Source organism: Leptonychotes weddellii, chromosome X, assembly GCF_054177405.1.
Source record: "Leptonychotes weddellii isolate Sample4059 chromosome X, ASM5417740v2, whole genome shotgun sequence".
Classification (NCBI taxonomy): domain Eukaryota; kingdom Metazoa; phylum Chordata; class Mammalia; order Carnivora; family Phocidae; genus Leptonychotes; species Leptonychotes weddellii.
This window is the reverse complement of record NC_138385.1, coordinates 96,190,181-96,204,806: the sequence shown is the minus strand read 5'-3', so window position 1 is coordinate 96,204,806 and position 14,626 is coordinate 96,190,181. Positions and strand designations below refer to the sequence as shown.

The 14,626-nt window shown below is 47.0% G+C and overlaps 1 protein-coding gene across 5 annotated transcripts in view; it reads right to left on the bottom strand.

The window, feature by feature from the left end:
- The window catches only part of PIR (pirin), a 102,035-nt gene that overhangs the window by 56,425 nt on the left and 30,984 nt on the right, over nt 1-14,626 (bottom strand). For all 5 annotated transcript variants that reach the window (XR_014141394.1, XM_081809145.1, XM_081809144.1 and 2 more), the window contains one exon: nt 11,364-11,570. Coding sequence is in view for 4 of the 5 variants with exons in the window: in XM_081809145.1 (XP_081665271.1) it covers nt 11,364-11,570 (207 nt within the window). In the remaining variant the exon portion in view is untranslated. The remainder of the gene's footprint in view (nt 1-11,363; nt 11,571-14,626) is intronic.

Below are 14,626 nucleotides of genomic sequence, written 5' to 3'. Positions count from 1 at the left end.
TGAACACAAATCAATCAATCAATATCCCCCTCACCCACCCCTCTCGCTTTGAGTGCAGGAAAGGGAATTCAATTGGTCCATGGCACGTGGTCATCATACAGCCACGAGAGCCCCCTTTGTTTTGTATTTTTCCCCATTCAATCCCATTGTCCCACTGGCTCTTAGTTGAGCACACATAATGAACAGCCTTTCAATAATACCCTTCATATGTTTATTTAGATCTACAGGTGTCCTTGAAAAGTGTTACTGTGTGCAAACCTGCTTTCTTGTTCTGATTTATGCCACACTGTTTCCTAAAATCTAATAATGTAGACGTAAGTAAATATAAATCTATTGCCTCTGGCAGCTACATCATGTTCCACCATACGTAACTACCATATCCTACTTATCCGGTCCTTAAGTGGTGACTCCGACATCGTCTCCGACTCCTTTCCACCACCCGTAATGCTGAGATGATCACTGCCACAGGTCTACTTGTTGAAGTTTTGCTGGAGTAAATATCCAGGAGCAGAAATGCTGGGGCATACTCTCTATATTCTGTGTTAGCTTCACTAAGTAACCAAGCAATGCCGGCTCACTCTCCACAACGAATACAGTTAGTCACCTGCCATGCATGAAGTTTCTAGTTCTTCCCATCCTTGCCACACTTGACAATACCCAACTTCCTAACTTTGGCCAATCTGAAGGGTGTCAAGTGGTAGCATATTATTTGAATGTCCATTTCTCTGCATATTGATTAGAAGAACATCTCTTCATATTCTTATCGGCCTTCCATAGTTGGGTAAAAGATTTTCTTAAGACCTGGTACCTGGAGTTGCCACCAACGCAAGCCTCTGACTTTTCAAGAAGGCAAGAATGTTTCAGCTCAGAGGGTGGAGGACTATGGACACATGGCTTTCTTCTCCCAGCTATAGTAATGCTCTGGACTGACCATGTCCATCAATTTTCTGCAGATATAAACACTCTAGGGCTTGGAGATTTGGTTGTACAATGAAATCTCATGGAAGCAGGGCTGGTATTGCCATAAATGTGTCTCTTACTACCTTCTGGGACTACTTCTCAAGTGAGATGAAGGAGAAGCAGTGTAGAAAGAATTCAAGTTTGGCATCCTGATGGAGCCACATCCAGTCTGTGTGACACGCCAGGCTGTGGTGCTTATAAAGGACAAGAAAACCTGTACTCCCCCCAAGCAAAGCAGAATTAAAGTTGGGTAAGGAGGCTTTGGGACTTTATTTAGCATGTAATTAGAAATTATAATTTCTTTTGACTCAGTTTATAAAAGCAAGAGGTTTTAGATCAGGGGTTTAGATTTCTTCCTAGAAATCTGATGATGGGAGAAATGTGTGTTCAAGATTGGGACATTTTAATATTTAGGTAACTTTTATGCTACCACTTGGGCTTCTCACACACCTGTCAACATGGTTGGGAATAATTCAACAGGGAACTAGCCTAGAATACAATGCGCCTTGGTATTTATTTAATGAAAATACTCTCTATACTCATTTCAGACCCTTCTGGGGGTAAAATTTATCCCAGAGAGTTGAAGTTAGCTTTGGTGGGAAGAGGTCCACAGTGACAAACTTCTGTCCTTCCCTGAGGTGGGGGGGGGGGGGGGCGGTCACTGCTAAATGTCAACTCCAGTACATTAAGAAACAACATGCTGAGGAATACTGGGGGAGCCTCCAGACCCCTCCCTAATGTCCCCATAAGGGGTGGAGGGGAGAGGGAAGGATAGTATCCTGGTGGTAAGGGCAGTCCAAGGAACTGAGCATGCTCAGCTAGGCTGTTTGCTCTCTCTCTCTCTCTCTGTCTCCTCTGCCACGAGCTAAGAGGCCAGCCTCTGAAAATGATGCCTATGACTCTAAGCTCTGCCAGGACATGTTTAATGAAGTGCAGGAAGTATTAAAAGCGCAAAAGGTCTCAAGAGACAAGTCATGTGCCTTTATCCAGATTTTACTGGTAATAAAGATGACATTTGGATCCCCATCTGGCTAACTCCTCAGAGTCTATGTCTCAATTCATCCTGAGATTGGGAGGGGAAGAGATGATAATGACCTCTTGGTCCTCTCCTCTACCTCAGCTCCCTCCATTTGACTTCCACCCAATTTGAAGTCCTCTTCTGCTTTTGTCTGGCTGACAGACTCTGGCAGTTAAAACCTATGGAAACACTTAATCACAGCCACCAGAAATCTCGCTCAAAACTTCGTTTGCACTGATCAGTAACAGATGGCCTCGAATCAGTATCTGATGCTGGGAAAGTCTACTAGCCAAGCCTCGGGAGTGACTCGGAGACACTCAAAATCTCCAAGGCACACAAAGATGTAAGTGGTTCTGACTCCTGACAAGCTGAGCTGGCCAGGACTCAATTCGCAGAACCTCCAATTGATGTCTAGAGACAGAAGAAAATGAAATTGAAAAGTAAAAAGAGAGAGAGAGAGGAGAGAGAGGGAGATAAATGACCAGAAAAGTTTTACATGGTAAAGATGATCATTTTTCCCATTTTTGTGCTTAAGACAATGAATATATATGCTTTGAAGGCCTTCTTCAAGCATGGAGCTATTCCATTGGGTCTTTCCCCACCTGGAAGCAGAAACACCTTATGAACACCTCTGGGGCTTCGTGCTGTCTCCTTCGCATTGTCTAGACACTTTCCATCCTTCTTTGTCGGGTCAGGTGGCTCCTGTAGACTCGGGCCTGCTTTTCCTGAACCTTCAGATTGGGCTGAGCCTCTTATCTAGTCTGCCTTCCCCTAAAGCCGCCATGTTCACCAGTCCGGTGACACCACAGTATACTACTGTTAGCAGCTGATGTGTCTGTCCCTTCGACTGGGCCCTTCCAGCTCCCTGATTTCTGTCATCTTTTCCCCCATACCTTCACAGGGTCTCGCACACAGCTGGCCCTCCATACATACTTGCTGAGCTCCACCAAACTATTTCCCTTTCTGGGAAATCCTTCCAATTCCCCATGGCCAGTATGGAAGTCCTTCCAGGAATGGGAGGATCTGACGGTTTCCTAATCTCATTTTGCGAAGTCAAGGGAATCCTCAACAGCCCAAGGACATGCTGTGGATGATGAAAAGGATTCCCTGTGGTTTTTTTTTTTTTTTTAAGATTTTATTTATTTATTTGACAGAGACAGCGAGAGCAGGAACACAAGCAGGGGGAGTGGGAGAGGGAGAAGCAGGCCTCCCGCCGAGCCGGGAGCCCGATGCGGGACTCGATCCCAGGACCCTGGGATCATGACCTGAGCCGAAGGCAGTCGCCCAACCAACTGAGCCACCCAGGCACCCTCCCTGTGGTTTTAAGACCACAACACACTCCTCCTTTAACAGAATAAACCCTATCAGTGATCTAGAGCCCATGTGAGTTGAAATTTTAAAATTCTTGTCCATCTTGGAGTACCTCTACCGATCCACAGGAGCAGAATTCCTAAAGCTTCATGGAATCAGACTGGTATCTGAGAACAAATTTTCTTATCACCTTTCATCCTGAGTTTGGTCAAACTGTTCATAAGCTATGTGACCTGAGCGTCTGTGCTTTGGGCAAAAGAAAATACTGTGTTTGCAGCTATCTGTAGCATAACTTCATTCATGCCAGTACGGGTCTTTAAAATACTGACATGTACCTTGTTTCTATCTGCAAGAGCTCAGCTTTCAAGGCAACATGCAAGAGCCTCTGAAACTCTATGTAGCCGTCCTGTATTTTTCACTCTGCTTAGAAAAAAAATATGTAACGTGTTCCTGGGGAAAGACTTACTATCTCCTGGAAGTCCAACCTTGACAGCCATACAAGTGATTACAATGATCTGTAAAGTGTCCACTCAACTTTATTGAGGGAAACACCTGGGCTCTTTATGGCTTTCGTTACTCTTATTCTAAATATCCTGGCTAATCTGTCATCCTGATGACCAAGCGCAACGATGTATGAAGGGCACAGGAAGTAACCTCTGGTTTAAAAGTACACCTACCCATTCTTCACTTATTGCCAGAAAAGGGCTTGTTACCACCACTGGAATGTGCTTCCTAGGTCAGCGGGACATCGTGAAGGAATAATAACATCTGGCACCCTTTGTGCACACCAAGAATGGTATTTCGGGGGTGAACAGAGCATCCTGGGCAAGAGCAACCTTTTGTATATCGGATTTGAGCAAATCCTGACCGCTGTTTATGTGAACAATCCTAACTGCAGATGAAGTGCCAACTACAGCTGCCTACCATAGGACAAGTCTTTGAAGTTGCCGGATGCATTTCTTTCGTGTCCTCATCTTTATTCATCAAGACCAACAGACCGAATTGTGCCCATTCTCAACACTGAATCAGAACCAAGTGTTTGCACTTGTCTGTGGAATGATGCTGATCATCCGCTCGGGCTCCATGGCCTGTGGGGGGAAGTTCCTATGGAACGGGCGGCTTTCTGAAATTCGAGAGAAGAGAAGGCTGCACGCAGCACTCCACCCTACCTTATCCTCAAACCATGCCTCTGACAACCCTGGGAGAGAGGTTGACGACGGGGGTAGATGCATACAGCCAAGGTCAGCTGTAGGCAAAAATCTAGGAGTAGACAGACTTGGTCTTGGATTTCCCTCCGGCCCCATATTTTACACCATCTCCTTTTGCCTGGTCACAACCCCATGAGGATCTGGTTATCCATGCAGCCTGCCATCATGATCCCCAAATAGGTATCACACTCCTACTACCCACGCCTTTTATCCACACCGTTCTAAAACATGACCCCTGCCCCGTCTCTTTTCTTTCTTTCCCTCGCTTTACAAAGCACACAAGCAAAATCGATGGTCCCTCCTCCAGACTATCACGGAAGCTTCGCGTGCTGCTGGCTTCACCTTTCACTTATCATATGATACCTCTGATGTGTGCCAGTTTCCCTTCGCCCGCTAGACCATGACCTTATTTGAGGACGGTGGTTGTTTCTTAGTCACCTATCTCCAGGGCACTGCACGATGTGCACACAGCTGGTGCCTAATGACTGAACGAACAGAGCTCACAGAGAAATGGGACACGTGGATTAAATAGCTGTCAGTCCCAAATCCCACAGGATGTGGAAATAGATGGCTGTGTAGGGATCTAGGGCAGCTGAGAAGGCTTCACTGAAGAGAGGGGACATAGGCTGGACCTTGGTGAATGGCAAGGAGGTGGAGATGGTGAAATCCTCAAGTCCACGTTTCTACAGGACTGCACTTCACCATATCCTTTCCTGGCAAATGCTGTTGCCCTCGCCCTGTGTCAAAGGGAGACCAGAGGGGCACCTGGGCAGCTCAGTTGGTTAAATGTCTGCCTTTGGCTCAGGTCGTGGTCCTGGGGTCCTGGGATCGAGTCCTGCGTCGGGCTCCCTGCTCTGCGGGAAGCCTGCTTCTCCCTCTCCCTCTGCCTGTCCCCCCCTGCTCATGCTCTCTCGGTCTCTCTCAAATGACTAAATAAAAATTCTTAATAAAATAAAACAAAACAAAGGGAGACCACAAGGTTCTCTGCCTTGTGCTGATATTTCCTTTCCTCTTTCCCAACACCCACCTCTTATTTATTTAAGGTCTCAAGAGGGAAATTCGGCCAGAATTCATTTGGGTGACTGAATTTCTTAGGTGGGACTTTAACTTAGCATTCCTCATAGCATCTCATTAAACATGGACCATAACAAAAACAAAACAAAAAAAATCAATGGAAATAACAACTAGAGGAAAATAAAGACCGTTATCAGGAAGAAACATAAAATCACATCATTAAAAAGCTTGGGATTCCTAAAGTGGTCAAATCATACTAGGTTTCCAGAAACTGCCTCATAGAGATAATGGCCATCCTTTTTTTAAAATGTCCACTTACTGTTCAATGTAACATTGAGTATTACAGTATTTTTCTTAACTCTTTCTTCTTTCTTTTTTTAAATATTTTATTTATTCGACAGAGAGAGAGACACGGCGAGAGAGGGAACACAAGCAGGGGGAGTGGGAGAGGGAGAAGCATGCCTCCCGCCGAGCAGGGAGCCCGATGCGCGGCTCGATCCCAGGACCCTGGGACCATGACCTGAGCTGAAGGCAGATACTTAACCCAGGCGCCCCTTAGCTCTTTCTTCTATATTTGTATCTATTTTTCTTACACTGATAATCTTGATTCCCAAAAATATTAACAAGTTAACTCATTGGTTTTTATTTCACAATATACACAAAACTATTTTAAAACTGTAATGCCAATACTAACAATAAACGATGGAGTCAAGTTTAAAATTTTTGTGCTTTTTTTCTTTAGAGTACATCCCACTAAAAATGTACTGTCAGAGAACTATGTTTAAAGTCCTTAAAATAGATACTTTTCTCTGTGTAGTTATGTTGCTGAGAGCTTTATACACATTTTAAGGTCTTCATTTGTTTCTGTTTGTTTTTGATTTTAAGATTTGAGGTTTTTTTCCTTTTCTGGTGTAACTTGATATTGTAAATATGTAAACATTTACATCTTTCAAAACTGAAAAGAAAAAGACATATGGAGAGAAGTGTCAGATCCATCCTTACCCCCCACCCTCACCCCAAAGGGAACAGTTTTTTAAATACCCAGTTTTTAAGCCTATCACAGAGTGTGCTGACTTAGGAATACAATAAATGAACAGAGAAGCCTTTGGAAGGGACGATTCCTTTCTGGGCAGGTGGCATTTCCCCTCTGCTCACTCTCTGGGGCAGCTAGAGCCGGTTCTCTCCAGTCCCCTTCGTCAGGAGCACACAGTGCCACTTACAACCTCTGCCACTGTGAGAATATTCATCATTCTTTTTTGAGCCAGACCCATGAACTTGTCGGCATACCTCAAAGGCAAAAAAAGAGGGGGGAAAAAAAAAGTGTGCCTGCGCTACCTGTTTTCATGATTTAATAGTTTTTTAAATGCTACTTTGAGAAGCTGTTCTTCTGAGCTCGGGAAGGAAAGAGAGGGCTCCCGTGGAGGGGCCAGCTCTCCCCACATCACAAAGTGAATGGGAACAAACTCAGAAAGGCAGAGGAGCAGGGGAGCCGAGACGTGGGGGGGTCAACTGTAAAGTCTGCAAGATCCGCTTAAAATGTGCCAAACACAGAGTTCAACTTATCCCGGAAATAGAGAAATAGGTACAATGCAAAAATGTTCTAAGTGTACTGTTCAGTATTAGGATTGCCAAAAACCTACTCCTGTTTGGATGTGCTATCAAGGTTACTTCCCTGAAAGCCACACACACTCTCTATATATTTTAAATCCAACTAAGGTGCAAGGAATACTGACAAAATTGTATACTGGTGATAAAGTGTTGCAAATGACATTCTGCCTTTAAAGTTTCCTGGATGCAAAGAGAAGCTCTTTCTAGCTCTGGTATAGGAACAAGTATGTGTGTGCACCAACGGCCTGCTACACAGCTGGAAAACTCCATCAGCTCTCTGCCTAGGAGGTAACAATCAGACTTGGTTCTAAATCATGTGCCAACCCACAACCAACGCAGGCTGATTAGCGGGCAGGTTGCTTTTTGGTGGAGAGACATGCACGAGGGACACAGGGTCACCCAGCGCCTGCCGGAGTGAAACCAGAGCGGGGGGTGGGGGGATATCCAAAAGGGAAACTAAAATCCAGAAAAGTTAGGTAAGATTTGCCAAAAGCCACAGAGCTGAACCTGAACACCTTCCCTAGGCACGTAATCAACCTGTTCCTCATGACGAGTCAACTCCTGTGTCTTGGATCCCACAGCCATTCATTACACATATGACAAACAGCACGGGCATCATCTGGGAGCTGGTTAAAAATACAGACTTGTTGGGGTGCCTGGGTGGTTCAGTCGTTAAGCGTCTGCCTTCGGCTCAGGTCAGGATCCCAGGGTCCTGGGATAGAGCCCCACATCGGGCTCCCTGCTCAGCGGGAAGCCTGCTTCTCCCTCTCTCACTCCCCCTGCTTGTGTTCCCTCTCTCGCTGTGTCTCTATCAAATAAATAAAATAAAATCTTAAAAAAAAAAATACAGACTCGCAGGGCGCCTGGGTGGCTCAGTCATTAAGCATCTGCCTTCGGCTCAGGTCAGGATCCCAGGGTCCTGGGATGGAGCCTCCCCTCAGGCTCCTTGCTCAGTGGGGAGTCTGCTTCTCCTTCTCCCTTTGCCTCTGCCTCTGCCCCTCACCCTGCTCCTGCTCTCTGGCTCTCGAATAAATAAAATCTTTAAAAAAAAAAAAACAGTCTCGCTGGCCACCTGGGTGGCTCAGTCAGTTAAGCGTCGGACTCTTGATCTCAACTCAGGTCTTGATCTCAGGGTCACGAGTCCAAGCCCACCCAGCGAAGAGCCTAGTTAAAAAATAAATAAATAAATGCAGACTCAGGCCTCACAGGACAGGCTGAATCAGTCTGCATTTTAACAAGCCTCCTCCCTCCCCCCCAGGTAATCCATATGAATAAAGTTGAAGAAGTGCTGGGATGGTCACTAACTCCGTTTTCTAGATATTTTAGTTGCAGGAGGGGAGCGGTCATTGACTCCATATTGGCTAGAAGCACATCCATCTCTTGAAAGGTAGCTTCCCAGCCTCACCTTGTAATTGAACTTAAAATCATCTTCTGATGCAAAACAATCTACAGTTTGATTTAAGGTATGTCTAGGCTTTTAAGTCTCAGTCACTCCTTGGTGAACAGATATTAAGCCTTCAGATGTAAAAAAAAAAAAAAACTATGTTTCTTATGAGACCTGAAAAGACATGGCCAATCCCCCATCCTTACAATGACTCCTGCTGCTGTCTTTTCTTCAGAGCAGGTTAAATGCCTTTCCCGAATCCCCGCGAGTCCCTTTAGGACAGACAGCAAACATAAATCTCAGCCCAGCTCCTGCCCAAGTGAACATGAACTAATCAAAATAATAATAGTAACAGCTATCGCTCACGTGGTGCTTACAGCGTGTCTGATGCTGTCCGGATAGCTTAAACATATCAAAAACTCACTTAATCCTCACAGCAACCCTGTTACGGATGAATACAGTGAAGCACAGAGAGGTTAAGTGGCTTGCCCAAGGCCACACAGCTAATTCAAGGTGGGGATTCCAATCCAGGCCGGCTGTCTCCGGAAGCCATGCTGGTAACCATAGCGCCACACGGCCTCTCAAAAGTCAAAGTGATGCTGCCCAGGGTTCCAAAAGTCCCTTAATAAAATGCTCCCATAATAAAGCCTGATCGTGTACTTAGGAGAATGTAGTTCACTACAGAGATTTTACTTGACAAAAAGAAAAAGAGAGGCCAGCAACCACTAGGACATTGTTTTACAAAGTTAAAAAACATGACCTCTGGTCTCTCATTCTTGGTTGTGATCACAAAGACCATGCATGCGGTCCAGGGCGCCTGGGTGGCTCAGTCGTTAAGCGTCTGCCTTCGGCTCAGGTCATGGTCCCAGGGTCCTGGGATCGAGTCCCACATAGGGCTCCCTGCTCGGCAGGAAGCCTGCTTCTCCCTCTCCCACTCCCCCTGCTTGTAGTCCCTCTCTCGCTGTGTCTCTCTCTGTCAAATAAATAAATAAAAATCTTTAATAAAAAAAAAAAAAGACCATGCGGTCTGCTGCTTGGGAGTACTTGAAAATGTCCTTCTGCCTGTAACTGGAACCGGCTCCAACATTAAAACTGCATCGTGTTGTCTATAAATGAGAAGCAGTTGTGAACTCTAAGGATTCGTGATAATAATGGCTTTGCTTATCTGTTAAATCCATGGTCTCATTTCTCTTTTTAGCTGCAGATAGCTTTTTTTCTAAATGAAATCTTAACGACCATTCCAATATACATGACTGGGCAAAGCCTTGTGCTTTGGTTGGGAGTGAAGAGGGGAAAATCTCTTGACCTCCACGATCAGTATCCCCTGAAGGGAGGTCCCTAGAACCCCAGAGTTCTGGAAACCCAGAATGAAAAATAGCCCAGGAAACAGAATGAGCCGCTTAGCTTCTGCACGAATTCAGCTCTCCTTAGGCCTCCCTGCCTGATCCTTCCTATACACGGCAATGTCCTTCGCCTTGTACCAGGAAGACGCCGCAGGATCTGAATTCTGCTCTGTGGAGCTGAAAGGCAGGACACATTTGCCATACATTTGAAAAGGGCACTACCCAACATTCAGCAAAACAGGAGATATAAATACACACTGGTAAGTCCCAACCAATAATCCTGACCAACCTGTTAACCATGATACATATCCCACTGAGTGGTTGGCTAGTAGCCACTGCCAAGCCATTATCCCTGTCAGTGCATATAAGTGACATTTAAGTTTACAAAAATGAGTGTTTAAAATAGTTTTAGGTGCTGACCGCCCACAGGGAGAATGGCAGAGTGGTTCCCAATATGTTGATGCTCTCCGCCCCAGGTGGCATTTGTGAAACCGTGGATACAGCCCTCCAGATCCCCGAGGAACCCTTGTAACCATTTCCGTGCCCCCAGCCCAAACTCAACGGCCATTAGGTAATGACTTCGAGGAAGAGAACAGGAAAGCCCAGCTCCCTTGCCCGGGGTGGGTCAGGACAACCTGAAGGCAGACTGAACCTTTTGGAGTCCCTGTCCTCTTTGCAACTTTGCTTGAGAGGACACCCTTGCTTGGCTCCCTTCCCTTCCCTTTCCTGCCCTGGTTCCTCCTCCTGTTCTCTAGGGGCACTTCCTTTACAATCACAGGAATTCCCAGCTCAGGGTCTGCCTCTGGGAAACGCCCCCTAAGAGACTACACAACCCGGCTCACTACCGTGCCACTTCATTAGCACGAATCATCTGGCCAACCCAGTGGCAGTTAATGAACAAGGGACTTGAGCCACACCCTTCTCCTACCACAAATATGTCCATAATCTTTAGCCTCAATTGGTCTTATTTGATCAAAAAGGTGGGACCCTAATCCTAAATATTATAAAGTCTCAGCTGAGAAGAATGTACAGGGCATGGCATGTGTGGGTTAAATCAATGTTCAAGTTAATTAAAAAAAAAAAACCCTTTCTATGATATAGTAGTGTGCTTTCCTTACTAAGCTGGACTTAAATGAGTTAAATAAATCTTCAGGGAGTGGAGCTGGTTTGGGTTATTTGTCTCTTAAAGGTCACAAACGTGCAGTACCAAGGAGCTATAAAACTGTACAATAAGTGAGAGGCTATAATTCGCACACATCCTTAGACCTTGAAAATTGCTTTTGACCACATTTTTTATACGAGCTTGCTTTCTTGAAATTTCCCTAACTCTATGGGTTTGCACGTGGCAAAAAAGGTCTGGGTTCCTTTGGGTTCCACTTCTTCTGACACCTCTGAATCAAGTCCACCCCGTGGGATGTGAACTGTGATCCACCCAGCGAGACCCGGAGACCCCGATGGGGCCAGCCTCACGTGACCGCACACCTTGGCTTTCACAGACCCGTAACAGCGCAGCTCACCTTTATTCCCAGGGCTTCTCCAGAAATGACGGCAACCGTCACACCATCCTTACTGGGTTTGGGGATTTCTTTACTCTTCACCTCCTGGTACTGAGGCTCCACCATCTTCTCTGAGCTTCGCAAATTAACCCACAGTTGGAGGCCATGGGCTGGCTCTTCTGAGCAAGGCATCTCGGCGTGCAGAATGCCCCGGCCTGCGGTCATCCACTGCAAACAGCGGACCAACAAGAAGGAAATGTAACCCAGCCTCTAACAAGTCTGCAGGTGGGGCAACTGTGTCATGGGGACTAAGCCAGGGCCCTTACAAGCGCTGCTTTCAGGGTGGTGAGGAATAACAAAGCAACAATGACAACTGCTGAAGCCATTTCCAGGATTCCAAAAGCTCTGCAAGCTTCCTCATTTGAATTCAAAGCATCAGATCTGAAAGTCACACAAATGGAAGGCTCTTCGCTTGGGCGCCCCGAGTCTTAGATTGAGCTCTGAGACGGGGAGCTGCAGGGGGACAGTATGCCGGGAACCACTCTCAGGAGCTACACCTTACGTGAAAAGCACATGACCGGGCTGGGGGAGAAGCCAAGGCGCAGCGCAGTTACAACGGACGCCTCGGCCGGTCCAACACGGAGCTCCAGTGTTGGCTGAACCTTCCGAATTGTCCCAAATTGAGACGAGGTAGCCGAGCTTTCCTATCCCCACATGGGCACACCATTAACCGGGACCCAAGCCGCAGCGGGGAGCACAGCCGTGGGAGCACAAGCGGGCAGAGACCGCGCCTGCTGCAGAGCGCGGGGCCCAGGATAGGACGCAGCTGAGAGCCGGCGCTAGGCCGTATTGGCGCAGCTGGAGGCCATGGGCCTCCGCCTACAGATCCGCGCGGGGGCCCGTGGCATCCACTGCCCCGTGCACAGGGGACTTGTCTGTGCTTGCTCGGTTCCGCTAATGGAGCCCTCACTACCTGGAGCAGTAATTGCCTCCACCGGTGTGCACATTCTGCAAGCATCTGTTTATGTCTTTATCGAGAGCGTTATCAGGGGCCAGCCCCAGACACTAACCTCGGGACCTAGGGATGGAACATGGCAGACAGGTTCCCCGCCTGTCCTAGCTTGGCTTCTGACACAGAAATCCCGAGACTAGGAGTGAAGGGCAAGTATTTCTTTGGGACGTGCTATAGAAAGCACAAGTGAAGAAGGAAAAAGCAAGCTCGGCAAGGGAGAAAGCCAAAAAGGGGTGGGGACGAGCAGGGGCCATCTGTGGGCCCCCGGGGCTCACAGATGGGTAGCCAACTCCCATCCCTCTCTGACAAGACTTCTTCTGGGGGTGTCCAATCCCGAGCACATCCGGAAGCTGAGAGCGCCCTCGGGCAGAGTAGCTGCGCGTGAGATGGACAGCCACGCATGCGCGCGCACACACACGGGGACTGCTGCCACCTGGACTCGGGGGTGGGGCAGAGGGCCAAGAGGCAGGCCACCAACAGCATCCTCCAGCCGGCCCTCGTGCGGAGAAAATCCTTAAACAATGAGACAATCAACTGGTATATGATTGTACTTGGCGCTGGCGGGGGAGCGGGCACCACGGGCTTCTGTGAGAGCGCAGGAAATGGAACAGCTTACCTGAGGGCGGAACTTTCAGGCTGGGACCCAGACAAGGAGTAAGAAGTAACCCGGGAAGGGCGAGAGGAAGGGAGTCCATACAAAGGGAACAGCAGGTGAAAAGACTCTGAGACCAGAATGGGCAATATCCGTTCCCAGATCTGAAAGAAGGCCACTACATAGTTTAGTTTTCTTTCTGTCACTAAATCTAAATAGATTTCCATCTTCCATTTGACCAGACTGATGACACCTTCTAGTACAGGGGTCTGCTAATGACAGCCCAGGGGCCAAATCCAGCCTGCCACTTGATTCTGTACGTGTTACTGACACACAGACGCGCCCGTTCAGTGACACGCTGTCTGTCTGCTCGCATGCTGCGAAGGTAGGACAGAGTGGTTGCCACATATGGGACTATATGACCCACAAAGCCTAAAATAGGTGCTATCCACTTCTTACAGAAAACATTCGCTGACCACAGCTCTAACACAACACGAAGGAGATCTCAGCACTGCCCCACGCTGCGCTTCTTCCATCTGATGGCAGCTATTGGGGCTCCTCAGAGACTTGGCCTCCCGTGTGTTTTTCTGTTTTGTTCAGTTTATCTCTCCATATTTTCAATCTACTTTTCATACCTTGTTTATCCTTTTTTAGATATAACCTAGTTTGGCAGGAACTTTCTTAATATGTACAGCCCACCGATTAGATTTGGAGGGGGAGAGCAGATTTCTCTTTTCCACCTCGCTATTTACAAGCTCTGAGGCCATGGACGTCTTTTTTCAACATCTTTAAATCCCCATTCTCTCATTTTTTTTAAAGATTTTATTCATTTATTTCACAGAGAGCGAGAGGGATCACAGAGGAAGAAGAAGACTCGCTGCTGAGCAGGGAGCCCGACGCAGGCTTGATCCCAGGACCCTGGGATCATGACCTGAGCCGAAGGCAGACACTTAACCGACTGAGCCACACCCAGGCACTCCTATTCTCTCATTTTAAAAATGAGGTAAAAAGAATACTTACTTTAGAGAGATTATTCACATGAAAATGCTTTCAATTTCATGTTCATTGAAACACAATTCAAATATTTGCAGTTAAAATTCCACACAATATGTAAATAATCCCAGAAAGTTCTTGACATTGAGTTCAGACTTACAAACCCAGCAAAGAATACCCAAGAGTTGCTGGGGCTTCTAATTCTAACGTGTCTCCAACAAGCCTAGGACGGTGGCAAGATTTGGATCATGGTCTTAAGTGACAACACTTACCCCTGCAAACAAGTTGGAAGACAAAGAGTAAATTGTCGCGGGATGCCTGGGTGGCTCAGTCAGTTAATCATCTGACTCTTGCTTTCGTCTCAGGTTGTGATCGCAGGGTGGTGGGACCGAGCCCTGCATCAGGCTCCACGCTCAGCTCCGAGTCTGCTTGGGAATCTCTCTCTGCCCCTCCTCCTGCCCTCACTCTCTCTCTCAAATAAATAAATAAAACCTTTTTTAAAAAAAGAAAAAATTGTCACAAATGCAGTAGAAAGGTCTAGAAAGATGAGGACAGAAAGTGGTACACTGAGTTTGGCCATGGGGACATCATGAGTGACCACTGCCTGAGCAAACCTAGAGGTTTGGGTGGATGTTGAGAGAGGCCAACCCTGATTTCTGTGAGTGAAGCATGAAATGGAAGATGAGT